Source organism: Plectropomus leopardus, chromosome 2 (genome assembly GCF_008729295.1).
Source record: "Plectropomus leopardus isolate mb chromosome 2, YSFRI_Pleo_2.0, whole genome shotgun sequence".
NCBI lineage: Eukaryota > Metazoa > Chordata > Actinopteri > Perciformes > Serranidae > Plectropomus > Plectropomus leopardus.
The window spans coordinates 3545037-3572791 of record NC_056464.1 but is presented as its reverse complement, the minus strand read 5'-3'; the positions used below and the strand labels follow the sequence as shown (position 1 = coordinate 3572791).

The 27755-nt window shown below is 39.4% G+C and overlaps 1 protein-coding gene across 5 annotated transcripts in view; it reads left to right on the top strand.

Annotated features, from left to right (window-relative positions):
• Positions 1-27755, top strand: part of nfasca (neurofascin homolog (chicken) a) — a 74476-nt gene that overhangs the window by 6321 nt on the left and 40400 nt on the right. For 4 of the 5 annotated variants that reach the window (XM_042498615.1, XM_042498606.1, XM_042498592.1 and 1 more), the window contains exons 2-18: positions 4988-5158; positions 5667-5714; positions 9043-9154; positions 10048-10232; positions 11013-11144; positions 11242-11385; positions 12445-12556; positions 12711-12877; positions 14528-14675; positions 16664-16788; positions 19464-19508; positions 21179-21280; positions 21869-22066; positions 23415-23485; positions 24798-25020; positions 25270-25385; positions 27033-27243. In XM_042498615.1, the coding sequence (XP_042354549.1) occupies positions 4988-5158; positions 5667-5714; positions 9043-9154; positions 10048-10232; positions 11013-11144; positions 11242-11385; positions 12445-12556; positions 12711-12877; positions 14528-14675; positions 16664-16788; positions 19464-19508; positions 21179-21280; positions 21869-22066; positions 23415-23485; positions 24798-25020; positions 25270-25385; positions 27033-27243 (2310 nt within the window). The remainder of the gene's footprint in view (positions 1-4987; positions 5159-5666; positions 5715-9042; positions 9155-10047; positions 10233-11012; positions 11145-11241; positions 11386-12444; positions 12557-12710; positions 12878-14527; positions 14676-16663; positions 16789-19463; positions 19509-21178; positions 21281-21868; positions 22067-23414; positions 23486-24797; positions 25021-25269; positions 25386-27032; positions 27244-27755) is intronic. The other variant, XM_042498600.1, reaches the window with a different exon arrangement.

The following is a 27755-nucleotide window of genomic DNA, read 5'->3' as shown; positions in this document are numbered from 1 at the left end:
TGCGCAACTCCGCCAATATTACCGAGTCCTGTTCCCCACCGACGGTTCCCTTATCCGGCGTGGCTCCCCTTGTCAAGTCCGTATCTTCAATATTCGCATTGTCCTTTTTGGTAGACCTTGTCTCCATCATTTTTGTTGTTGTTGACTTTCGTTGTCAAGTTTTCTTGACTTTGACCCGCTAACTGTTGTTAATAATGTTTAAAAGAGCTAGTTTTAATTGGTTTCTTCAAGAGCTAACTTTTTAGGCTGTCTTATCCAACATGGCGCCACCGGAGATATAATGACCTTTCCATGTTCCATATTCTAGTGTTGTAGTACTTCAGACTGGCCTCAGTCTCAAGGCCCATTTATGAAAGTCTCAGACTCAATAAATACCAGTGAGTACTGCAGAGTCATTTGACCTGGGTGTGAATGCTGATTACAGGGCTTGGCAGTATGACCTTGAAATAATATCACAATATTTTTGGGAGACATCACGGTACACAATATATATCACACTATTTTAAATCTCCTCAAAAGCTTCATAAATGCTGGACTGGGCAACAAAATCAAATGTCACGAATTGACGAAAACCGTAGCTATTGATACTGTGACAGTATTTTAGGGATGACTGTTTGTAGTTGGACAAAATATTAACACAATGAGATTTTGGATTATCATCAGTATGGATTTAATGACTTAATGACACTTGAGTGGCTGAACGTGAGTATTAGAACAAGTAGAACAGTCTGGTAAGTTTAGAACATTACATCACTTCATATCATCATAAGACAATATACAAAATCTCAGACGGTATGTGGTCTCATATCATGGTAACGGTATGTATTGTGTATATTGCCCAGCCCTAGCTGATAGTACATGTTCCCATTACTTAAAAAATCCAGATGTTAGCGGGTGTTAGTAGGTTTTTTGTGCAGTGGGAATGGGACTTGTGTCTTGTTCTTGTCTTAATCACAACTTGATCTTGGTTGAGGTGATCTTGAGTACAACTCAGCTATATTCCTCAAAAACAATTTTAAGATGCGATTTAGCATCTTAAAACTGGGCACCTTTGAGGCTGACTGCATCACTGTTGTGTTTTTTGACAAAGTCAATCAGCTTCTCCAAGGTAGAACAATCTAGATGCTGAGAAAGGCATTTTATTTGTGTCGGGTCTATCAGGTCATCTAGAGAGAGGCTTTATTGCCCTTTTTTCATAGCAGTTTGTCTCCATTGACCTCTGAGTGTTTTATTTAGTCTTTTATCCCTCGTCTCTATCTTAGTTTCTCTCTTTCAGCAGTTGTAAGGAGACTTCATTGTCTCGAACCACTCTGGCCTTCTATCATCACATCTCTACTTGGCACTCTGTTGTCCTTTTCCCAAGAGGGTTACGCTACAGGACTGCTGAGCCAGTGAAATGTACAGTGTGGAAAAGTTATCTATGATGTCACTGTTTAACATGTAACCTGTTTACCGCTTGCCAACTTGTTTGGTATGTGATGTAATAGGTCAACCAGAAGAAGGTGCAATAGCAACTAGCAGAATATGAATCAAGATTTTTTTCCCAATTAAAAATGTTTATCAATGATACACATTGAGAATTGTTTCTATACTTTCAGTATAGATAAGGTGTCAGAGTGCATAAAACAGCATTTAAATAGAGCTTGTCAAAAAAAACGCCAGTGAAGAATCTGCCTGACAAAGGTCCTAGCTCAGCCCCTAATGTTCTAAAATCCTAGAAATGTCCTAAAATTCCATAAACATCCTAAAATCCTAGAAATGTCTTAAAATCCTAAAAACATCCCAAAATCCAAGAAATGTGCCTGAAATGTCCTAAATTCTGAGCAATGTCCTGAGATTTTAAAAAAGTGCTTAAATCATATGCTCTAAAATCCTAGAAACATCCTGAAGTCCTAGAAATGTCTTAAAATCCCAGAAACATGTATGAGGCTGCTGCGACTGGCCCCTTGCCTCCTGTCATTTTGCTACTGATGCTGATGTAGATAGGGCAGCTACAGGTTATTTCGCTTTATGGGAAGCTGACCACTCAGTAACAAGCCTATATGACACACATACTGACATATACACTCAGCTCATCCTCAGTGCATCAGTGTGTCATGTCGCCCAGACACTGTAACACGCATGATTAGGACTGCTGGCCCGGCTGCTGATAGGTCCTGGGGCAGTGTCTTGACGAGCATACGGCTCACGTCAGCTGGCGTGCCTGCAGAGTGTGGATGACGGTCTGTCTGGGCGTCTGTGTGGGTGTGCTGCAAGTTAACATTTGCCTATAGCGACTGCAGGATGACATATCAGCCGGGTTAGCAGAGCTAACTCGCACAGACGTTGAACCTAAAAGTATGTGAAAATATAGACATCAAACAATCTACAAGCCAATGTGTGGCCTTAAAGAGAACTTTACACATTTTGATATGATATTTTTAACCTTTGCTACAAGATCTGAGTGATCAGATGTGTTATAACATCTGCTTGTTTCTGACAAGAATACTGTCACTGCAGTGGATGTTAGTGTTCATTCATAAATAATCTGTATATCTCTTATATACACGCCTTGATAGTTGATGTTTGCCTTGTTGATTAAAGGGTTACTGAAGGAATTTAATTTATTACTTCCGTAAAGTTATAGGACTTGCAATAGACAGATAAAAGACTGGTCAAAATCAAAGCGGTAGAGGCAGAGATACCCAGACTTGTAGGCCATAGTGCTGATCAATCTCCAAAAATGCTTGATGCTGCATTTCCCACAATGCAACTGATTTTTTCACTGCCAATCCGATTAACACCCACTTTTTCAGACCAGATGAGCTCAGCTAAAACCTTACGATTTAAAACTGAAGTGAAAGTTAAATGTAAGGCTTGGCAATATAAAGATATTATATCTTATCGACATATGAGACTATGTCGTCTTAGATATTGAATATTGTTATATTGTGTTATGGAAAAAATGGTGAGTTTTTTTCTACAGATTTTAGAGTTTGCGTCACAGTGAAGTGATTTACTTTTCTTAACTTATCAGACAGTTCTGCTTGTTTTAATACTTGCCTTACCCACTAAGACATTATAGCTACATTACTAATTATAACTAATCAAAAATGGAATTTTGTTAATATTTTTCAAAATACCAATTGTCATTCCTTCAATATTGTCACATATAAAAGGTAATTTATTTTTAAAAAGTTTGATTCTGTCTCCCAGTTCTAGTGTTAAAAAGTTCTTTTGAAAATATTTAAAAAATATCAAGATATATATTTTGTGTATTGAGATATAGCCTAAAAATACCAGTTTTACAAATTTAGTAAGACATGTCTTTTGCATGTCATATTGATTGGCATTTAGGTCCCTAACACAGACTTAACTGTCTGTCCATAAGTGACTTAAAATCCTGAACTTGAGTTCAGGAGAAATGAAGAAAGGTTAAAATGTCAAGCCAATTTTTTTTTATTTCCTTACTGCAATGCCAATTTTGTTCTAAATCAGTTCACGCATAAATTTGAGTTAAAATTTCACACAATAGTTAGTCGATCTAATTATCAACATTATTATGTCAACACAACTCATCAAAATTATGTTTTCTTGGTTTATCTAAATCAATAAATTAGATGTTTTATCCTGCAACCATGCATTTAATTTGGCGGTCGTGACAGGTCCCCTGAATTAATTTGTAGAGTGTAGTTTTGGACGCAGGAGTGGACCCGGAGACTGAGGAAGAGTAACTGGGTGGTTTTTATTGATAACTGAAGATTGGTAGGGCAGAGCTCAACTGGCAGTGTGGAGGTTGCAGCAGGCTGGGAGAGCAAAGCGGGGGCAGGCAGACGTGGCTTAAAGGGAAAAGACAGGATCCTTGGCTCAGGGTTTGAGCAAGACGACCCTGGACGCGGCAAGGTCTCTGAGAACAAGGAAAATAGATCACAGTTCACAATATTTTGCTGCTTGAGCACAAATATGAAACTTGGCCTTTGTTGTTTGGTGGATTCCTGTTTTATATGCGGGGACGTAATGTTGTGGTCCTGAGTGAAGGAAAGCCTGGAGTTCTTGTAGGACTGCTGATGAGCTGATCAGCTGCAGTTCTTCAGCAGTGTTAGGAGAGCAGTGTGAAGCCACGCCTCTAATTAACACACACACACACACACACACACACACGCACACACACACACACTTTACAGACAGGGAAAGACACTAGGAAAACATGAGATGGAGGACAGGACTGATGATGTCACAACCTGGACCATGACAGAGGTATTCCCTTGAATAGGAAGTAGTAAATGAATAATATAATATAATAAAAATAACTTTTTTTATGTAACACCTTTAAAGTAGGGTTTTGAGTTTACAAAGTGCTTTGACAAACAAAGCAAAGCAGAAACAAGATTCATAGATGGAGATACAACAGTAAAAAAGCCAAACAGTCCTACTAAACACAAGAGAGAAGAAAACTAGGGTAGAGTTGTGATAAAATTAAAACCATATAATGTAAGATGTGAGATGTAAAATGGCAATATAAAATAAAATTATAAAAATAAAAAAATATATTATATATAACAATTATATATTAAAAATTATATTACAGAAAAAACATAATAATATATTTCATTTTTATTAGCACTTTTTCTTTGTTATTTCGTGTTCATTTTTGTCCCCGTATAGGGGAATCACAGACCCTAAAATAAATGGACACTATGACTTCAAAATCATAACTGTTATTTTCCCATCAAAAGTAATGTTTGTTTTGAAGTCTTTTTTCATTGGTTGTTGGAGCTCAAGGTTGTTCAAGTTCATATTTAAATCTAACATTCATGTCTTTGGAGGGGTTAAAGGGAACAAGAAACTACTATCTGTTATTAATGCTGAAGTTTCTGTTAGTTACTGACCAAATCAAATTGTTAATGTGCTTCCATTATCCCTCTCTCTCTCTCCTTATCTCTCTCTTTCTCTCCCTTTTTCCATTTTCCCTCCGTCCTGCCCTCTGTCCACCCTGTGTGTCCTCCAGCCATGATTCCGATCCCTCAGGATAAGAGAGTGTCCATGGGTCTGAACGGTGATCTGTATTTCTCCAATGTTTTGGCCAAAGACGCTCACACTGACTACAGCTGCAACGCTCGCTTCCCCTTCACACACACCATCCAGCAGAAGAACCCTTTCACACTCAAAGTTATGACCAGTGAGTAAAACACACACACACACACACACACACACACACAGCAGCAGCATTTTTAAAAAGCTAGGGAAAACTATATTTTATTATGATCATAATTACCCTTTTGAAATTATGTTACAGAATTTGTTATAATTTTGAGAACTTTTTTAGGTCATTTCCTTGTTTTTTTTTTAAAAAAATTTTTCTTACTTTTTAAAAAATTTTCAGGTAATTCTGTTGTACTTTTGACACATTACTTGCTCAAGTTTCAAAGGGCCAATGTCTGCTGTGTGTATTTTGATCACAAACCGAGTATGACATATCCCCACCTAGAGGTGATGTAATGACATGACATGATTTTAATGCTGTTTTCTCAGGCTGCAGAGTACTGAAGACAATGAAATGTTGGATTATCTTGACATAAACATGAAATCTTTTCCTATAGTTTTGACTGTGTGTGTCTTCAGGCCCTCCGAGTGTATGTATGTATGCGTGTGGACTTATGAGCCACTGTTTGTGCCTGTGTTTTCAGCGGAGCCGTATAATGACACAGCTTACAATACCAGTGACCCATTTGGTGGTGAGTCACTTTCTGTCAGGACAGCTCTACTTCCTGTCCACCTCATTAGTTGATAACACGGCTGGCACACTAACCTGCTAGCTCAGTGACAATGAGGTCACAAATTTAACCTTCTAACAGCTCTCTCCATGTGTAGAATTCACTGTATGGCTTCATGTGGAAAAGTCAGTGTACTAAAATGAATCATTTTTTTTTAAAAAAAAAATCACAAAATCCACATATATTCAGAATGTCTACCAGAGTTCTATGCCTGGCTGGGCAGTTACCACATTAGACAAAAAAAAATCCAAAAATATTTCACTTATATCAAAGCTAGGGGAAAATGTCTGGGGAAAAAGAAAAAAGCAGGTCTTTTCTTGTTTGTTTTTCTTAAATTTTATATATTTTCGCAAATTTTGAGATAATTTTCTGATATATATATATATATATATATTTATTTTATTATTTTTTTTTTTTAATTAATAAATGAATGTATTTTATTTTTTACAGATTTTTTGCTACATTTTTGGTCATTTCTTCTTATGATTTATAAAGTTGCCCACTGCCTTCTTCTCATGTTTTTGAAAGAAATCAAGACAATTCGCTCAGGTTTCAAAAGGTACACATGAATGCCAAGAATTAAATATGGCATGTCACAGATACTACATACTAGGGGATAAAAAGTACAGCTATCTAAGCAATACAAATACTAAGACAGTTTTCGACTGAAGCCGGTGCCATTTTGGTTCTACATGCAGTATGTTTAAATTTGTCTGTTGGCCACCCAGTAGTCCTTCCTCGATCAAAGATTTTGTCTTTTGTTTCAGTGGGAATAAAATATATCAAAACTGAAACATAAATGACAACAGCAGAAACAATTTAATGCCAAATGGTGCATTAGAATGTAATTACTCCTATTCATTTAGTGTAGCGTCATTAAGCCATTTTACATAGAATCAAATCAAAATAAATTATATCCAATGCAGGCGAGGAGAATGAACGGCTGGACCACACGTGACATCCAAAAGAAGCAAACCAACACCTCTCTGACCTTATATGCACCCACACAGTAGAACTAAGTATTCATCTCATTTAGTCCATGATCTGTTTATTCCACCTTTCAATCAGTGTTAAATGATCACATGCAATGAATAAACATGCAGTAATTAACTCACAAATGACCTGTAATTCAATTGTATTGCGCATACAGTATTCCATCCACCTACTGAATGAGCCCATAGCTGGAGGGGACAGATCAGCTTAAGTGGCAGCATATGTGCCCGTGGGTGCACTAAGGGGGGCAGAGAAGCACAGGGGTAGATGGAATGTGTCCCAAAGGGAGAAGATGCTCCCAGTGACACAGCAGGCTGGCGGCTCCCAGTGGGACTGAGGACGGCCACGATGCTCCAGCTTGAAGGAGGATTAGGTCACATGATGAATATTCAGTCTGGATTCATTAATAGTCATGTATGTATGGAAATAAGGTTTGCTGCCTCCTACTTCTTCTCTCACACCCATTTCTGTGACTGGAGCAGCTGTCGAAATGCTCACATGCGACCTCTCAAAGACACACTCATCCACACGCAATCGACTTTAGCACTAATCTCTGACGAACGCACACTGAAGCAAAAAACAGAACTCTGTCTTTTTTTTAGAGGTTCTAAAGCTGCAGTGGATCCTGGGAAGCCCTGCCAGCGTCATTAGCAGCTGCTTTTCCTGTCTGTTCGCTGCATTGCCGCAGCACGAACTAAGTTTTGATCACTTACCTTCGTCTGTGTGTTTTCACCTCTTATCTGTCTTTGTCTTCTCTCAGTGTCACTAACAATAACAGCCTCTGGAGAAGCTAACTGCTAACAGATGCTTTAATCCCATACAGATCTGCATCACAAAGGAGGCTCATGCTTATTTAAGCCCACACACTTTTCAGCTAGCTGTAGCTCTCTGCTGACTGATTTCATGTCCACAGTGTTAACAGCATTTGTGTCGGGATTTGATCATAGTGGAAATGTGTCACCTGGAACTCTAAGTAACAATCAAAAGGGTCAGACAAATGACTCTGTACAATGAGATTTAAAAAGCAGCTTTTCTGTTTTTTTTCCAGATAAGTTCAGTCACTGGCCGAGTTGTAACAGCAATCAGTAAATGATCATTACCAGTGCTGCATGCAGTTGGATGCAGTGTAAGGTCAGCCCAAGCCTTTAGGAGCACTGAACAGTCAGCCTACACGACTCACAAATTTGAAGTCATATTCCCCTATAGAATTTATAGAATAATCCTGTTTTATCACAACAAGGGGCGCTCTACAGAAATGACAAATTTTTGACAGAAAAAAGTGTTGCTTGACACCTTCCTTTCATGTTGTGCACCCGTCATAGACATCGTGACATTATGTGGTGGACAGTAATTGGGTATACATAAGAGACTTTGGTAAAAATAGTATATATATACATATATATATATATGTATATATGTATATGTATATGTATATATGTACATAAATCAGGGCAAGTTTACCCTGGACTACATGATTAAAATGCCACATGTGTTTGGGTGTTGTAGTAAGCAAACAAAGGCAGCGCTTAACAAATTGCTCAGGTCCCACAGTTCAGCTGAATGGATTGATTTATGCTCAAATGTTTTAATCACCATTTCTGTTCAAAGGTTTGCTCCAACTAACTGTCAACTAAGATAATACTGATACTAAACTTCCCCTCAATTATTGGATCAAAAACTTGTACATGTAATTTCCATTAGATTTGTATGAGTCCTTGTTCTGTGTATGTGGATTATAAAAGGTCTTACAGCCTAAAAGCCAACTCTGGCTCTGTTCTAAAGGCTCACATTTTGGCAACACTACTGCTGCTCATTGCTTTAGCCAAGCCCTTCGGGAGGATTTAACGTGGGGTTGAATTATATCATCAGCAACATGATCTTAAATATACCTCCGTTTTCTGTTCAACTAATCTCATCACAGCAGAAAAAACTGAACACATTTTATTAGCTGCTCCATTAAAGCTTTTAATGTCAGTCGCTGCCGTCTGTGTTCCCCTGGCAAACATAAAGCGAGATCAATGACCCTGTTGTTGTTGTTGTATCCCTTAATGTCTTCCTGTGAGACAAGCCAGAGGGTGTAAACCCGTTTACAGGCCTCTTTGGCCTTACAGCAGACTTCAGGGAGAGCCAAAGCCTGGCGGAGATGGAACACAGCCACAAGGAAATGATCAGAGTAATAGTGTAAGATTTATGTGGCAGCGCCAACAAAAGCTCCTTGTAGGAAGTGAGTCTTGATACAAAAGATAAACCAGATTTTGTCTGAGTGTTTTAACCCTGCCCTCTTCCTTGTCTGCAGGCCGTAAAGTAGCTGAGTCCACGCCGACCTTTCTCTCACCATCGGGGAGTGAGAGCTCCAAAATGGTGCTACGAGACGAGAGACTGCTGCTGGAGTGTATTGCTGCTGGACTGTGAGCGCGTGCACACACACACACACACACACACACACACACACACACACACACTAACCGTAAGATGAAGTTAATTGTAGTAAGTACTAGACTTGAGCGGTATGTAATATTTCATACCTTCATACCTTCCTTCCATACCCAAACTGTCTTGGTTACTCTTGCTAGTAATCTAGTTAGTAAATCCACTGTGCCAACAAACATCAGCTCTAGTTTTGTTGCGGTAAGAAAATGTTTGCATTATAACATTTCTGCAAACCATGGATAAGTGACATGTGTCAACATGTCCTTATACAACAGTTTGTATAATATCCCAGGAATTAGCACCCCACGAATTATATTACATAATCAACGGAAAGTAACTGTGGTTATGTTTAGGAAAAGGAGAATGGTGAGGATGTATGTTAAAGTCAATCAAAGTTCATACGATTTCATATCAGGAAAGGTTTCATGGCATTACTCTTGCTAGTAATCCAGCACCAATGAGACCACCAGCTGTGGTTTGGTCCAAATAAATCCTTAATTCACAGATTGAGATGTAAAAAACACGCCATTATTCCCCACAGTCTCTCTCTACCTGCTGGTCACCAGCTGTTTACAGTCCTTTAACTTCTCCCTGCACCACCAGGCCCACAGACTGAGCTCTGGTGGTGTGTGCTGTGTGCTACATCCAGTTTGTTTAACTGAAAGAGGAGCGCCTGTATTTTTGACGGGATTAAAAAAGAGGATTTCTAAATAGCCTGGTTTATCCTAATACTGCTCAAGCAAGTTCTGCAAAAGAATAGACTATTTTTAATTTCAATAGGTCAGTTCTAGGTGTTTTGCTAATGCAGACATAGTGAACTAGCAGCGAAAGCATCTTTAGCTTTGTGTCCCTCCTTGTCCTTTCCCTACAGTCCAACGCCCACCATCAAGTGGTTTAAGAAGGGTGGGGACCTTCCAGGGCGGAAAGTAAAGTTTGAGAACTACAACAAGACCCTGAAGATTATCAACGTGTCAGAGGAGGATGCTGGGGAGTATGTGTGCATGGCCAACAATCATTTAGGCAGCATACGCCATTCCATCTTCGTTCAGGTCAAAGGTAAGGAGGTCACAATGGTGGGATGTGTTTATATATGAGCATGTGTTACTTTTTCCTCCATAATCTGTTATTTGATTTTTTAATATAGAAAAGATAGGAAACATATATATTTAGTAAGTATAACAGAGATAAAAGTGGGATGAAGACAAGAAAACCAAACCAGCACCCAGACCAAGACAGGGAGCAAATCAAATCAAATCAAATCAAATCAAATCAAATATGTAAATCCATGTATGTAATGCAAAATAATGTAAAAATAACATTAAATACTAAAACATAGCATAATGGTTGTTGGTCTGACAACCAATTCACCCTTAACCCTTTGAAACTTGGGCATATTGGTTTCATATCTTTCAAAAACTTGGAGGAAAAAAGGCAATGAACAAGTTGGTACAAAATGTCTCACAGAATGCAAGAAATCAGTAAAAGGTGACAAGAAAATGGTCTAAAAAATAGTTTAAAAATAAAATATTTAAATTATTAAATTATGTTACGGAAAAAAAAAACACTTTTCTGGTTTGTTTTTGTTTTTTTTAGAATTTTGAAAACTAAGCAAATCCACTACGAGCATAAATATGGGTCTTAAGATATCTAAAGAAGTGTCGTTTCGGCAAATTTTCCAGATTGTTGTTGAAAAGACACAATGGTGTTATCAAAATGTATGTCTTTAGTTCATTTGATGTATAGGCTGGAACTCATTGTAAATGCACCATCTATCAAAGATGGAGGGAGGACGTGGTTTGAGTCCGCAATACTAACCTGATTCCCTGTGCTTCACAGCGGCTCCTTACTGGCTGGACAAACCTACAAACCTGGTGCTCGCTCCGGATGAGAACGGGCGCCTGGTGTGTCGCGCCAATGGCAACCCCAAACCCAACATCCAGTGGCTCCTCAACGGAGAGCCTTTAGAAAGTACAAACTCTTTGTTTGTTTGTTTGTTTGTTTGTTTGTATCACATTCATTCTGTAAAACTTTCTTACCATCTTATTTTTGCCTTCCTTGACTCTAGGTTCTCCCCCCAACCTGAGCAGACAGGTTCTCGGTGACACCATCATCTTCCGCTCGGTGCAGATGGGAAGCAGCGCTGTGTACCAGTGCAACGCCTCCAACCAACACGGCTATCTGCTTGCCAATGCCTTTGTCAGCGTCCTCGGTGAGACATGTCTCAAAATGTATTAATTACACCTGTGCTTCTCCTACTTTGACAACTCAGACTGTCTGCTCTGAAAAAGGCCTGTTGGGCTAGAACAACAGTTTTCACGACTTTTTCTAAAACACGGAACCAGATCACTGATTAAACTGTTTAATCCTTTAGATCTGAAATTGCTTTATAAATGTTTAATTATCTGAGAGCGGGTGTAGTGGTTAGTACTGTTGCCTCATAGCAAGAGGGTCTGACGTACAAACCCGGTATGGAGCGAGGTTTGGACCTTGGGTGGGGAAGCCCTCTGTGCAGGGTTTGCATGTTTTCTGCATGTCAGTTTGAGTTTTCTCTGGGTTCCTCCAGCAATCCAGAGACATGCAGGTTAACTATTGACTCGAAATTGGCTGTAGGTTATGGATGTGAGTGTGAATGGTTTTATGTCTCTTTAGGCGGGTTTCCATTAACCTTCATATTGCACAAACTGAAATTGCAAATATAAAATATGCTTAATGGAAACACGTCAATTTCGATGAAACTCTCATACTTAGTGTTTTTGCGATGGCATGAGGAGGTATTTCAGGTGATCTGAAAAAAGCCATAAATATTTTGCAAAACTGCAATGGAAATACTTTTTTGGGGTCACATGATGCTATGGCTATGTGCTTGTCAGTAGGAACTTGTCCTCCTAATGATGCAGCAGGAACTACAAGAGCTGTTATTGCATAACATAACTCTTAAAGATTTGAGTGGATCATCTGGAAGTTTTAAATACACAATTCCTCTGTGAAATCGTGGTCTATCACCTCCCAGAAATCCCTCATACGTGGATGCTCCCATGTACAATAAGGGGCTTGTCTTTCCATTATTACTTACATAACACGCCTGCGTCACCTTGGATTGGAAATAATGACAGCTAGTATGGTGGCTGCAATAGAGCCAGCTCTGTGATAGTCACCTGTCCGCGGTGTGTCCCGCCTCTCCTCCAAGGACAGCCTGGATAGGCTTCAGCCCCCCCGTGACTTAAGAGGACAAGGTGGTAACGTGTTATCCACTGTCCCTCTCTTGTAGACATGCCTCCGAGGATGCTGGGCCCTAAAAACCAACTGATTAAAGTCACTGAGAACAACCGCACCTTCCTAGAGTGTCCCTTCTTTGGTTCCCCTCTGCCGGACTTGCGCTGGTGAGCATATTATATTTTTTCCTTTATTGAATGCAAAAATATTGGTCTCAGCATCATCCTCTGGTAACTCACATCCACATGTCCTTGATATTCTTGATATACTCTGATATATACAGTCTGATTAGAAATGACTGGTTCTGTTTTGTGTGTGCAGGTTTAAGAATGGACAGGGCAGCGGGCTCGATGGTGGTCAATACCGTGTTTACATCAATGGCACACTAGAGATCAAACGGGCCCGACCGGAGGACGAGGGCACCTATACCTGTGTGGCCAACAGCATCCTGGGCAAGGCCGAGAACCAAGTTCGCCTGGAGGTCAAAGGTCAGACATCATATCAATGTTGCAGTCAGACTTATGAGGTATTCTGTTGGGATTCATCATTCAGAACAAACACTTTATATAAAGTTAGAGTTAACCTCTATAACTGCCCCAACTATAGAGTTCTCAATCTGAACCTGATGGGTCAGGTTTTGGATTTTAACTCACATGGGTTGGTTCAGTTAGGGTTGTAGAGCTCTACCCATCTTGACAAAAAATGAACCTAAAAAATCTGGGATGCAGCCGCTGCCATCTTGCACTTTTGGAGTCTGCGTAAGTAGTGATTGGAGTTTGAAGCTGCATTATGGAAGTCCACCCGTCTGACCCAATCGACGAGCCATTTTTACACAGAGATAACGCTATAGGGCCAAAATTCCCCCTTTATACCCTCCCGCACTTTTACACAGAACCAATCGATGGCGACATCAAACTGCAGAGATATCCCAGATGTGGCCGTTGCCATCTTGCGCTTGTGACATTGTTTGGGCCCAGAGTCTACGCTGTAGTGAGTTCCGCATTGGGGAATTTCCCGCTAAGGTCCTATTGAAAGCACATGGTTTGGCTGTCACAGCTGTCAATTAGCAGAAAATCCCCTTTTTGTAGAATTAATTAAGTCATTAAAGCCAAACGTATGATCAAAACGATCACAACATCAGGGTGATGAGAACTACCTTCAGTGACAGAAACCATCTTTGGGAAAAATTTATTTGGCGTGTACTGGGACTTTTTAGTTTGGCCTATGTCCAACAAGTTATGACCGATACTGCAGACAGCCACCAGGGGGCAATCCAGATGTTTTGGCTTCACTTTTGTGGGACTGTCATGTCGTTGAACTTTGTATACAGTCTACAATCCAAACTTACAGTGAACCAGAAATCTAAAAATAATTTCACAATGAGATGTTGATATTTCATCATTCTGTTATCATGTAGCAAAACATTGTGTGAGCGACATGTGCAACGACCAGCACCAACAGGGTCTATGACTATTTATATGGATTCCAACTCTGTCAGAATTGTGTGTGAAAAATTAAGTGATTTTCTCTCCATGTGCCAAACAGCCTGCACTGTTGGATTCTTTTCAAACCTCCTGTGCCTTTCATTAAACTACCTTATCTGCTGTTTGCAGTTACATTTATATTCAGACTGCACACACCGCAAAGATTATTCCTATCCTTGCATACAGGGTAGTAACTGCACTGAAAAACAGAACTAATCTGCCGAAGCTGTGAAGCTTCATTTTATTTGCAAGGTGAAGTTTGACGAAGGGTTACATGCACAAAACACAGGACTTTAACCCTTTGAAACCTGGATTGACATCAGTTTTCTTTATTTTCAGATGCCTTTCACAAGTATTTAAAACTTTAAAGCCAGAAAAAGGTTGGATTTTTTTAGAAAAACAAGAAAAAAAAAGGCAATGAGCAACTTGTCAAGAAATGTCCCGCAAACTGCAAGAAATAAGTTGATTTGGAAGATTATTTTTAAAAAGCTAAAAATGAAAAAATGCCAGAAAGCTATAGTTTTTATTATTATAATTTTATGTTTTATGATCCACCTAACTGTGTAACTCACTTCCTGGATGAATCAAAATGTGCAAGTTTATGTAGTGTGTGCGTGTGTGTATGTGTTCCTCTTCAACGTACCTCAAACTCAGAGCCGACTCGAATCGTCCGAGCCCCGGAGCACCAGTCAGCCATTAGGGGCTCCACGGCTCGTTTCAACTGTAAGGTGAAGTCTGACCCCAGCCTGCCCATCACCGTGGTCTGGACCAAAGATGACAAGCCTCTCCACATGGGATGGAGGTAACAGCACCTGCACTGACCCAAAAATATCCCCGAGGCTCCTATCCTGCATCTGTAGAGTCAAAAACATAAACTACCATGTTACTGACAAGTCACAATCACATGTCACGGATTTAAGCAAAGGTGTGATTTCAACAACAGTAAATGTTTAAAAAAATATTTTATTTCACTGATCTCTGGATTGCTTGTGATTGTGGGAAATAAGATTTTTTTCATAAGGCCCTTACACCACACTGTTTGCTACAACTCTGATGTTCGGCAGAGAAGCACGTTAAGTTTTGAGACATATATAATATATTTATGGTCAAGTTTAAGGAGGACTGCCTCATGACACAAAATAGAAACATCTACTTCTTGTTGTCACACTTGGGACTAAGGACCCAAAAGGGTTTGAAAAAAAAGAGCACTTTTATTCCAACAATAAGCTCTGCAGGTAAAATATTAACTACATGACTGGCTGAGGTGAGGGCTGATCTGTGTTCCTGAAGTTTTCTTCAGCTGGAGGTGTAGACAGGATTGCAGAGATCACAAAAATAGGCAAGCGGGCAAAAAAAAGAAGAAAAAAAAGGACAAGATCTGAGCAGAGACAGATGTGTCATGTAGCAAAGCATGTACGGCAACAGTCTTGCAGGGACTGGCTGTTGAGCTGGCTCTCTTGTAGGTAGCTGGCTGATTGCAGGCAGGTGTGTTGAGTGATGAGTGCCACCAGGTGTGGAGAGTGAAGGAGTGCAGACAAGGGGGGGGGGGGGGGCACAGGAGAGACAAAACACAACAGGCACACACCAAACACAAAAGTGACTGGAAAAAATAAAAATCGCACTCACGCAAACACACAGGAGTCACCTAGGGCTGCTCTTGAAAGTTGTGTGCACAGTCTACTGATATGAAAGGGTTAATACTGGGAAAACATGTTGCCAAATAATTTGCAGATAATGAATCAATGTTAAAAGCAAGTGCAATCACTCAACTCCAAGGCTGCAGGCATGGAGTTAACATCAGGTAGGACAATATCTGGGACCTATGGGGTCCCCTCCCCAGAAAAAAAATTCAAAATTCATATCCTATTTCATAATATTATTCATCATGAGCAAATACAACTCACTGTAGAGTCTGGCGACTTGTCCAGGTTGAAACAGGCCCCAGCCCCCTGCAGGATAAATACTCACGGATAATAAATTAATTAAATTGATAACATAATTTAGACATTAAAGCCTTTAAAACCTAGATTAAAATCATTTTTCTTGGGCTGCGTTCAGGTGCTTTTTACAAGCTCTTTAACTTTTCGAAACCACAACAATGTGACTTGGTTTCTTTCAAAATCATGGGAAGAAGGCAGTAAGCAATGCGTCAGGAAGTGTCCCACATATTGCATTCTTTTAAAGAGGGACATTTAAAAAAAGGAAATTATTATTATTTTTAGGACCATGTCTTGTTAAGTTGCTCATTGCCTTCTCCCCTTATTTTTGCAAGAAAGTAAACCAATTTGTTCAGGTTTTAAAGGCGATGCGCCTGTGAGCACCATTGTTGTTCTCTGGTTAAATGTGTTGCCAATTTCCTGCAGGTATATTAACTATGATAGCCAACATTAGTAGCGGTTAATTAAATATCACTCACAAATTAGCCCAACAAAAACTATTGTTTTCACTTCACGCAATTAGTGACATTTTCTTACAAAATATTATTAATTCCAGTGTAAACAGACGTATTGATATTGAAATGACCTTTAATGCATGTCCTGACTAAGGTGAAGTGTAATAGCACATTGCTACAATGTGTTTTAAGTTACTGCGTTGGTTAAAAGTTACAGCACATAACAGGAACATAACTTGTCTTAGAGAAGATATAGAGCACTTTGGGGTTTTTGTACACTCCATTGCTATTTGATATTAGAATTAAAATACTAATTAATTTTACACAGATGTCAGCTTCAAAAGAGACAAAGTTTAGACTGAAATTTTGCTGATCCTCTCTCTGTGTTTGTGTTGCAGGCTGAGGAAAGACGACGAGTCACTGACCATCCCCAATGTGAACGAGGGCGACGAGGGATCGTATACCTGCACTGTTAAATCTGAGATAGACGAGGACTCAGCCTCAGCCCGCCTCACTGTGTTAGGTACACTCACACACAAAACTGTGCTGGAATCAAAGACATATTAACACTTTCTATGAAGACCACCACTATAATGCATTATTAGGGCATTCATAGTGAATTTTAATACATGTATAGTGCTTTATGACTACACTCATAAACACAAATAATGCTTACTGATACACTATATCAACAAACATTAAATATTATAGATGTGACTTATAATGATTATTAAGTGGTAAGAGTGTTATGGATGCTACTGACTAGCTCTAAACTAAAGGTTGACTGATGGGGCTTAGAATGCATCATAAATACCTACACACTACCTGTTAACACACATCATCAATCAACTGTAGTAAGGACTCATAGTGTGCTAACAGTCAATGCAGTATCATAAGTTATCATTGTATGTGTTAACCCTAGTTAATACATGTAACTTAATAAGAAATGGCCATAAATGACCAAGAAATTCATAAGAAAAAAAAAAATAGGGGAGAAAAAAAAGTTTCTCTCTTATTAAAATTATTATTTTCTTTTTTTGCTTTTCTTTGCTTCTGTAACACGATTTTAACTATATAATTAAGATAATTGTAAATATAGTTTTCAGGTCGTTTTTCTATCATTTTCATTATTTCCATGGTGCCTTTTATTTATTGATTTATTTTTTTTGAAGTTTTGCCATGTTCATTATGTTTTTCCTGTTTTGAAAGAAATCAAACCATTTTTCTCAGGTTTCAGCGGTTAAAATTCTTCTGAAAGGCATCTAAATGCACCACTAGAAAACTAATGTCGGTGTTAGAGGGTTAAGTAAAGTGAGGTACATATTGATGTATTTATAATAATGCATGCTGCATCTTAATGTTTCATTGTTGGTGTTAACTAAAGTGTTCTAATAAAAATCTATGCTGCATCATAAATACCAACCATACAGTAGAAAACTTTGAAAATACATTTAAAAGACTGAAGTCTGTGTCAGAAATGTTTTTAGCCACATAATAAGAGATTTTTGCAAAGCCTGTGGAACTTTCGGGGTCACTACTCAGGGTGCCTTCATAATGCATTATAGATGTGGTCTTCACAGAGTGTTACTGACATATTTAGACTGAAAATACTAAAGGAGTTGTCCGTAAAAGTGATGATTTTTTTTTCGAAACCCAACCTTAACATTTGCTGCCACTCAAATGTAGTAAAATAAAAGTCACATTTGAAATATGGTGAAGGAAAGTGGGCAGTTTGGTTCCAGCACTCACACATTACATTACTATCCCTCTCAGATACAAAGATGGACTACAAAAATGCTTTTATTTTTGTGTTTTATATTTTCTTATTTAGATCATCTTTAGATATTGACTGTTAATGTCTTGAGGTTTTCTTGACCCTGTACTATTTTTCAGCTCTTCCAAAGGAAATCATGCATGTTTTATTGTTGCTGCAGTTCATTAAAATACTGACGTAGCTTAGATTTAACTCTACTGACTCCCAGTGATTCAACAGTTTGCATGCAGCGTATTGAGAGACTGTATAGTGTTGTGTAGAAAGTGCTCTAGTGCAGCTGTATCGTAGACACAGTTTGAACATCCTGTGTGAACATTGGTTTCACATTTGAGACTTTTTCATTTCTGACAGTCAGTACGTTTACATGCACAGTTATTAGAGCTACAGTTAAAGCTTGATTAGGCCATTTAATTGGACCACTGTCCTTGTCCCAGTGTAAAAGCTCTGAGAGAGAATCCATTTATTAACCAAAGTATGTCCGACTCCTCCTCAGTAGGTGAAGATATGCCTTCTTTCAGATAGTTGCTATATTATTCATACAATCCATGATGTAGACTAAACCACAATCATAACTGCTAATTTACAATAATTTGGGGTAGAAAACCACAGCGTTGAGTGCATATAATAAAACAGTGCTGAGTAAACTCTGCCTTCATTGATTAGTTTCAAGCCACTGAAAAAAATTATCAGTTTAAGTGTAGCCAATGCTATATTTAGAATATTTTCAGCGCTTGACCTTGCTGTAAAACAGCCCTTACTGACGTGGATTTGAAGCCGTTATATCAAAAACACCAGACTCCACTGAGAAAAACATCACAAACATCAATGTCATTTTACTCCATTGAACAGTGGAGCTGCTGCTCTACCACTGCCTCCATCAGCTGCTGTGGAAGCTAAAGAGGAGCAAATACTCAAATATAGTGAACACTTAAACTGATATTGATATTTTTAGGTGGCTAAAATATGTTTTGCTGAGGCCCCATCCACAGCAGGATATAACTTAACTTCTGTGCTGGTGTTGTGGGACTGTAATTTATTTATCAGAATAGGGAGGTGGCTGGGGTGTGTCCGTAATGTGACAAATCAAAACAAATTACACACACACACACAGAAAGCCATGCTTGTCTGCTTCAGAGCTGTGTAATTTGGGTGGAAATGCAGTGTTATTGTATCTTTGAACAGATATTTCCATATTTTGGATGCTTATTTATTACCCTCAATGGAGTTATAAACGTCTCAAATGTGAACACGATGATGACCTGATGGTCTCAAACTGCATCTTAGTCAAGCTGACTTTTATTAATCCAGTGTGTACTAAGTGACATGTTAACCGTTTTGCTCCCTTGCTGTTGACTTGCTGGTAGACTAACCTGCAAACTCTAACATTTATACCTCACTTCCTGGTCCTTGACCCCGCCCCACAGAGGAAGCCTCCCTCAACCCCTCAGTCTCTAGTGCCTTGCCTCCAGGTAACACTCGGCTCGGGTTAAACTCTGTGTCTTTCTTTTCTTTTCTGTCCTGTTTTTTTCTGTTTTTTCTGTCTTCTCTTTGTTTTACTGTTCTCTGTCTCTGTCCAAACTTGTGCCTTTTGCTGTATGACTTTATGTATATTAAAACATGATTATGATTTTTTCACAATGTGCCAAATATTTTTTTCTCCATGTGTTGGAGAATAATGAATATTAGTACAGAGTGGATTTTTATATGCATGCATCTGTCCTGCCAAGTCATATAATATCATTTTAAGTCTCGTACTGTTTGGAACTATGTTTCCATTAATTCAAAATTGTTTTTAAATTTTTTTTCCTTCATTTTTCCTCATTTCAATGGGCAATATGTTTGCTTTTTTTTGTGAAACTGTTGATTTTGAAACTTGACAGTGAAGAGATTTAGAGGAGGAGTTTGGTGTTGTATCATAACTTAAAGGGACAGTTCACCCCAAATCAAAAATACATATTTTTCCTTGTACTTGTAGTGCTGTTTATCAGTTCAGAGTGTTTTGGTGTGAGTTGCCAGCCCGTTTTCATTCTAAAGTCATCTGCGTAAGATCCCGATGGCAAAGTCACCTATCACGTCCGCATGATATTCCACTGGATGGCAGTGAGAACACGACCGCACAGAACTGTCACAGTGTTATTGTATGTCGGTGAACGGCACCTGTCGCGTCTGCATGATACTCCACTGGAATGGCGTAAGGTTGAGACGCTGCCGATAACAATGTAATATAAGGAATCTGAATTTCCCTTAGTATGGGTGGGAGGGGCAGTAGATGGATTCAACAGACACTGGACTTCAAGCAGAAGACCGACATTTGCTTCCTATCTAAATGTGATGTTTTTTCTCTACACATTACCATGTGCCTTTCTGCTTAAACCTTATCATCCATGCCAGCATGTGCTTTTGTTGACGTCCCGGCTTTGGTTGCCTTGTGCTGTTGTTTGAGTGAACAAAACCACGTGAAGCATTATCCCACCATGTGCACTTGTTAACATCATGGTTGCACCATCTTGGAATGTCAACAGCAGACGCAGATGGATGTGTTGTGTGAAGTTTTGTGTAGGAACTATTTTTTTCAACCAAACTACACCCACCAACCATATCAAAACGCAGATGGAAGCATTTACTCATGGATGAGAGGCTCATGGTCATGACAGTGTAAGATGTAAACATTAATGGAGTCTTCCTCAGCTGAACTATAACACCAAGTAGCTCTGTGGTGCTAGGTGAGCTAGCTGTAGAAACATGCTACCTTCTGCACGATAATTCAGGTGTTGGGTTTGGCTCAGTAGAAAGTAGCTAGTTCAGTTCAGAGTTTTTTAAATGTATTTTTTTGGTGCTTTGAGCACCACAAGCCGAGCGCCATCTAGTTCCATTATACTGGAGAGAAGTCAGACGTCTCTATGGCCGATATCTCACACTCAGTTACTCACACCAAAACAATCTAGACTGATAAATACTGCTAGAGGTATGAGGAAAAAAATATATTTTTGGTTTTGGGGTGAACTGTGCCTTTGAGATGAGTGACAAGTGTGATGCAGCATGCCTGTGGTTGTGTGTGTGTGTGTGTGTGTGTGTGTGTGTGTGTGTGTTTATGAGTTCTTGAATGTCTAAGATCAGGTCATTTCCTGTTTCTCTGCAGACCGTCCAGACCCTCCCATGGATCTGGATCTGTCAGACCCAGCCGCCCGCAGTGTTCGCCTCACCTGGATCCCCGGAAACGACCACAGGAGCCCAGTCACGCGTCAGTACACACACACACACACACACACACGCACACGCACACACACACACACACACACACACACACACACACACACCTGAACATCCTGAGAGGAAATTAATTTAAATAAATAAATAAATAAATTTGTCTTCAAAAGCACAGTCTGAGCCTGATTTGTAGGCATTAACGGGTCGCAGCTTCTCTCCCGGTGTCCTGATGGGGTGTAGCAGTTCAGTGTATCCTGAGATCTAAAAAGGTGACGTGGTAGAGTTTGTCCTCAGGGCACCAAGCTGAGGAAGGAAAGAATAATGAAGAGATGCTGAAATAGAAATACTCATTAGTGAAGAAAATGTACATTTTGATACGCCACAATTATAATCCATCTGAAAAACATAGTTGGAAGGCTATTACTGATAAAATTAGAATAATTAATAAATAATTATAATCTGAATTTATAGGAAGGTTTTTAAAATTAATGTAACAGGCTCATTAGAGGATATTAAGTGGTGAAATGACATAATAAGAGAATACATGCAGCCACATATGCAGGAGATCCATCGAGAACCTGCTGGATCTCCACCGCTCTAACAGTAAATGTTTGCTCTGCAGAGTTCCTGGTCCAGTTCGAGGAGGACCGCTGGGAGCCTGGCAGGTGGCAGGACTTGTCCACTTACCCTGGAGACCTAAACTCTGTCATCCTGCAGCTTGCCCCCTTCGTCAACTACCAGTTCAGGGTCATCGCCATCAACGCAGTGGGCCAGAGTCAGCCCAGCCGCCCCTCACCACGATACAAGACCAGCGGAGCAGGTGTGGAGCACAACACACACTCATCTGATATCACAAACAGATCACTTTTTAGTTTGCTTAAGGTAGTTTTGAAGCATTTCCTGCACTTTATATAAAAAATATGATATGGTTAACTGAGGGTTTTCAGGTAACATCCCCCTCCCTACATTTTGTACGAATAAGTTTAACCTTTGATTTGAAGCTGTTAACATGTCGTCTAGAAATAAATCTGTTTCAGCCAATAGGACAGCCATTCAAAACTCAAATTAACAGGGGCAAGTTATGTCCTCATAGCTAGGGACACTTAACCCCTTTAAACCTGGGAAAATTGTATTGATTTCTTTCAAAAACATGGGAAGAGAGCAAATAGCAACTTAACAAGAAATGAACCCCAAATTAGGTGAGAAAATTACCTGAAAATGAGCATAGTTCCCTGAAAAGCAAAAAAAAAAAAAAGGACAGGTGAAAAAAACATTAAAAAACAAGGAAATGACCTGAAAATCTTCTTAAAAATAAAATGAATTCTGTAAAATTCTATAAAAATAATTTGAAATATAGAAGTATGCTAAATTACATATAGTTCTCTGAAAAAAAAGTCCCTAGCTTTTTTAGACAATAATTTGCTAAATCTACAAATTTCTTGCAATTTTTTGGCATTTCTTGCCAAGGCGCTCATTGTCCTTTTTTTCCCCCATGTTCTTTAAAGAAATCGTATTTGCTCAGGGTTCAGATGTTTGTGAAAGGCATCTGAAATCAGCACAGGAAAAGTGAGGTCAGATCAGGTTTCAAAGAGTTAAAAATGGATGCAGAGAAACAAAAACTTTGTTACTGTGAAATAAAAAGCCAATAATATGCAGTAATCATGCAGCATTGATAGAAAATGAATAGATTACTTAATTGAAATATTTTTCTTGTATATTATAGTATAATATACAATGCTCATTCTATTTATACTTTATATCCCATAGTCTACATAAGTTTAAATACAATTAAGGTAATCAGATAAAAACAGAAAAAAAACACGGTCAAACACAATAACAGTAAGATCGGGAGAATAAAAGCTGGTCTTCAGGTGCATCTTAAAAACATGAGCAGATTTAGGCTGTCTGATGGCTGTGTCAGAGCTGGGGAAAATAATGAAACAGCTAAGGAAAAATTAAAAGAGGAAAATATAAAGCACTGAATTGTTGGCAAAATCAAAGAATAACTTAACGGTAACTAAACACATGTGCAGGATGTGTACTTTTAGGCCCTTTATCTCAGATTTCAAAGTACAGACATCTGGTTTCTCAGCTGGTGTCAGACTGCAGACATGAGGTTTTTTGGAGCTGATGTTCAATCTAAATGAATTTGGTTGTGTTAAAACAAGCCCCAGATGCTATTCCCAGAGGTCTGCGAGGCTGGGGATCCAAGAAGGACAACATGGAGATCACCTGGGAGGTAAGACGAATGTGACAGCACCTCAATGCCTTGAGGAAATCTTTTTCATAAACCGGCATGAATGTCCACTTGAACTCCATGATGAAATTGATAATTCATGCTTTGATTATGACAGAATTGTTGATAGGATAAAATGGTGAGGTGATAACATTTTATATCCAAAAGGTCAACTTCCCTGTGACATCATAATGTTCTGCAAAAACACTTTCTAGCCTTTACTCAATACCATATCTCTGAATCAGAAAGGCAGGCATTTGGTCAGATACTGAATTTTTATACTGAAATGCCTTTCAAATCTTCATTGCATGTTTTTTATATGAGTCTGGACAGACATGGATGTAAACTGTAACTTGATTACCGTATAATTTCAAATGTAAGCCTAGTCCCAATAAGATGGCCACTCAGCTTGCAATTTTTGGTTCTAAAAATGTTCTGAAAATGATACAATGCAACCCATGCAATGTTTTAGGAATGTTCTGAGCAGCAAATTTTCTTTAAGTTCAGGTAACATTCTCTATAAACATCAAAAAAAGTTTTAAAAAAAATCACATTACATTACAATACAAACAATTTATAATTTAGTCCATTCCTTTAATATTTTGACCTACTTCTGGCAAACTTGTTGGTCCTTTGCAGGAAATCTATGCAGACTGTATGCTCTCAGACAGAAAGTAAAGGCGTGTGAATTTCGCATTCACTTTTTTTTCAAAAGCTGATGTTTGCCACTACTGTTAGAGCAGCTAAGAGCTGCACAGGTTCTTCCCCAATTCCCAGACATCGATTTCAAAAGGAGTGTTACACAGGCAGTAAAGGTAAAAGTAGAAAATTGTACACTTTTCAGTACAGCTTGCATTAAAACAGATGCGGGATGAGGGAGATGCCACCGCAGTAATGGCGACTTGTTTACTTCTGGTACTTCACCGGATTCATCTATAAATGATTAAAATTGTGACAGTATGGATATGCCACACACATGGTTAGCTTGGTAAGATTCTCTACAATTATTCAGTTCATTTTACTGAAACAGTGAGCACCAAAGATGACAGTAATTCTGGCGGAGTAAACAAGAGAGATGCAAAAACGATGTTTTTACAATCAAATTAACAATTTGATTGTATTTGATTGTATCCATCTTTGCTGAGCAACAACTTTGTGAGAAAGGAAATAAAAGCCCCTCCTAAATATAAGCCTGCTGGGTTCAGCAGTTTTAGCAAATAAATGCCCGGGCTATTAATTGAAGTTTTACAGTAGTTGGTGGAAGCCTACAACCGTGAGGTGGTAAACATGTTGATTTTGTTGGTGTTTTTTCTAGCCTCTTCTTGATCTGGAGAGAAATGGCCCGAACTTGCACTATAGTGTGTGGTGGAGACGGAAGGACTCAGGGGAGGAGTGGAGTAACATAACCACGGTGGGGTCCAAACATGTCATCCACAACACAGAAACCTACGTGCCTTATGAGATCAAAATCCAGGCCAGGAATGAGTTTGGACATGGACCTGAGTCCAATGTGGTGATTGGATACTCTGGAGAGGACAGTAAGTCGATGCACATTCATTATCAGTTAATGAAAGACGATACCAGCATTGATTTTTGGACTGAAGCGGATATTTCGTGTCATTGCTTTTCAGGGTGACAAAAACCCTAACCCTTCACAATGTAATTTTAAGCCATTTGACTGCTCAGCAAGAAGAGCACCACTGAGGCAGTGTGCTCTTATTTCTGCATAAACAGAACTGAATGTATCCAGCTGTTCACATACACTGTGTCGCTTGTTGTGTCCTCAGATCCCACTGAAGCTCCAACTGACCTGCGGGTTTCAAACATTGACAGCACCAAAGCCAACATCCACTGGAAGCCCGTGGACCAGAGCTCTGTCCATGGAGAGTTCAAGGAGTACAGAGTGAGACTGGCTGTCTTTTAATGATAATAGAAGAAGGTAGATTTATTAGTCTTTTGTCCTTGATCCTGCTACAACTTTGGAGTTTAGGGATAAGTTGATTAAAGTCAGTAGCTACTATGAAGATTTCATCTGGTTCCTTGTGCATGTTGCTGCTGGTGGCATTATACAATTCCTGCAGTGCATTTTTTGAATTTGCATCAGAGTCTTGTGTCCTTTTGGCTCTGAACGAGGTCCGCCTATCCAGTGCAACATCCTGATCCGGGATGTTAGGGGTTAAGCTTGTCTCTGTGAAGATGTGCGCAGAGCAGCCACTGATCTCTCGTTGCTGAGTGAGCCCAAGCCCCCAGGAAGTGCGCCACCCTCTGAAGCAAAATTCACATAGTGGCCGAAAGTGGAACTACAGCATCACGTGATGCACACTGGCCCAGAAAGACTTTTCTCCATTTGTTAACATTGGGAAAGAGACCTCCTTAAATCACTTGATAATTTTTTTGAGACATGTTGACTTTTCAGAACGCATTATTTTATAGCCATTATTAAAAACATTAAGTTCTAAAGACGTAAAATGTGCTATTTGCCGAATCAAGATTTGGAATTCGGTGTTTCTCCAGACATAAAATGAATGCGCATCGGACCCACGGGACTCTACCGCGTCAACACGCATCTAACTCTAAGAGCTGACACAGCACAGGCTTCGTGCCAGCTGTAGTAATGGATGTTTTTTCTGTAATTCATCATTTTTTAATCATAATTCATCATTTTGACCATTTTACAGCACATCCATATGCTGTTGGCTGTTAAACCTGTAATATGGACGTCTTATCGTATCTGTATCAGAGACCATATATACAGTCTACGGTCTGTATTCAAACTATACTACGAGAGGAATACTCTTCAACGGGTGCTGTTCTCTTCGAGCACTCGGGTCATTGGTGTGAGCGAGCCAGTGAGTCGGAGTCAGTGCTCGGGTACACTCGGCCACGTTCGGCTGTCGTTAATCACTTCTATGCATGCTCTATGGGCCAGTAGATCCAGGTATTTTACACTTTTCTAAACCCGGAAAAAGAGTTTTCTCCGCTTCATGCGCCACTGAGCAGCTCTCATAGAAATGAATGAGGCCCCGCCCACACGGCTGTATCCAGATTTCACTATTATACATCCATGAGTGAGCCTCAATCACATCTCATCCACTTTATTCTCCTGCGACTGGACATTAGCTGGAAGAAGGCTTGGTAGAGGAACAGCTCTCGGTCCAAGTTGGGTCAGCCTTGCACGAATGTCGGCTCTCCTCCCTCTCTTTGTCCGGCACCTTCGGTTTCGTTTCTCCCTTTGCTCTGACTGGCCGCTCGGCGTATGCCGTTGGTGGGGATCTTCTCATGGTCTCCTGCATTCAGTCCGAAAACCCACGCAACTTTCCTGATGTTGACAAGTTTTTCTTCTGTATTGTAGAAATGTCGTGCTTCAGCAGAAGGGGCCATGGTGTAGAAAAAATAGGAAAATATAGCAAAAAAGTAGCAAGGTCGTGAGGAGCTACTGCAATAATGAACCAACTGCAGAGTTCAGTTCAAAAAAACTGATTCTGACTTGTTTCATCTCATCACCCTCTTATGGACTTCCTACCCCTTTCCTTCCCCATCTTCCTCCCAGTTGCACTACTGGCGTGAGTCCAGTCTGGTTCCGGGTCTGGTGGTCAGCAAGGAGAAGAAGACCAAAGGTTTCTACAGCATGGTGGCCGAGCCGTCCGGCATCCTCAGCGACCTGGTGCCCTTCTCCAAGTACAAGATGTTCATGGTTGTGGCCAACAACCTCTTCGAAGGTCCGCCCAGCAACACGGTGGAACTCACCACTAAGGAGGGAGGTGAGGCACACGACTCATGCAGAAATGTGTTCTTACAAGGAACAGGATGATGTGAACATTTCTTGTCACGATTATCCTGGCCAAAATAAATAAAATTCACAATTTTATTTAGATAATCATGAGATTATATTTAACACCATTAACCATTTGAAACCTGGGCATATTAGTTTATTTTATTTTCAAAAACATGGATAGACAGTGAGCAACTTAAAAAAGAAATGACACAAAAATGAGCATAAAATTAACAAAGAAGCAAACACACAGATTAAAAAAGAAAAAAACTGCTTAAAAATTATAACAATTCTATAAAAATTAATTTAAATATATGATTAGGATATTTTTAACAATAGTTTACTGGAAATGTTACCCTGTCATTTTAAAACATATTCTACAAATCTAATTTCTTTTGTGAGACATGTCTTGTTAAGTTGTGCACTGCCCTTTCCCCCACATTTTGACAGAAATTAGATCAATTTGCTCAGGGTTGAAGGTTTAAATACTTGTGAAAGGTG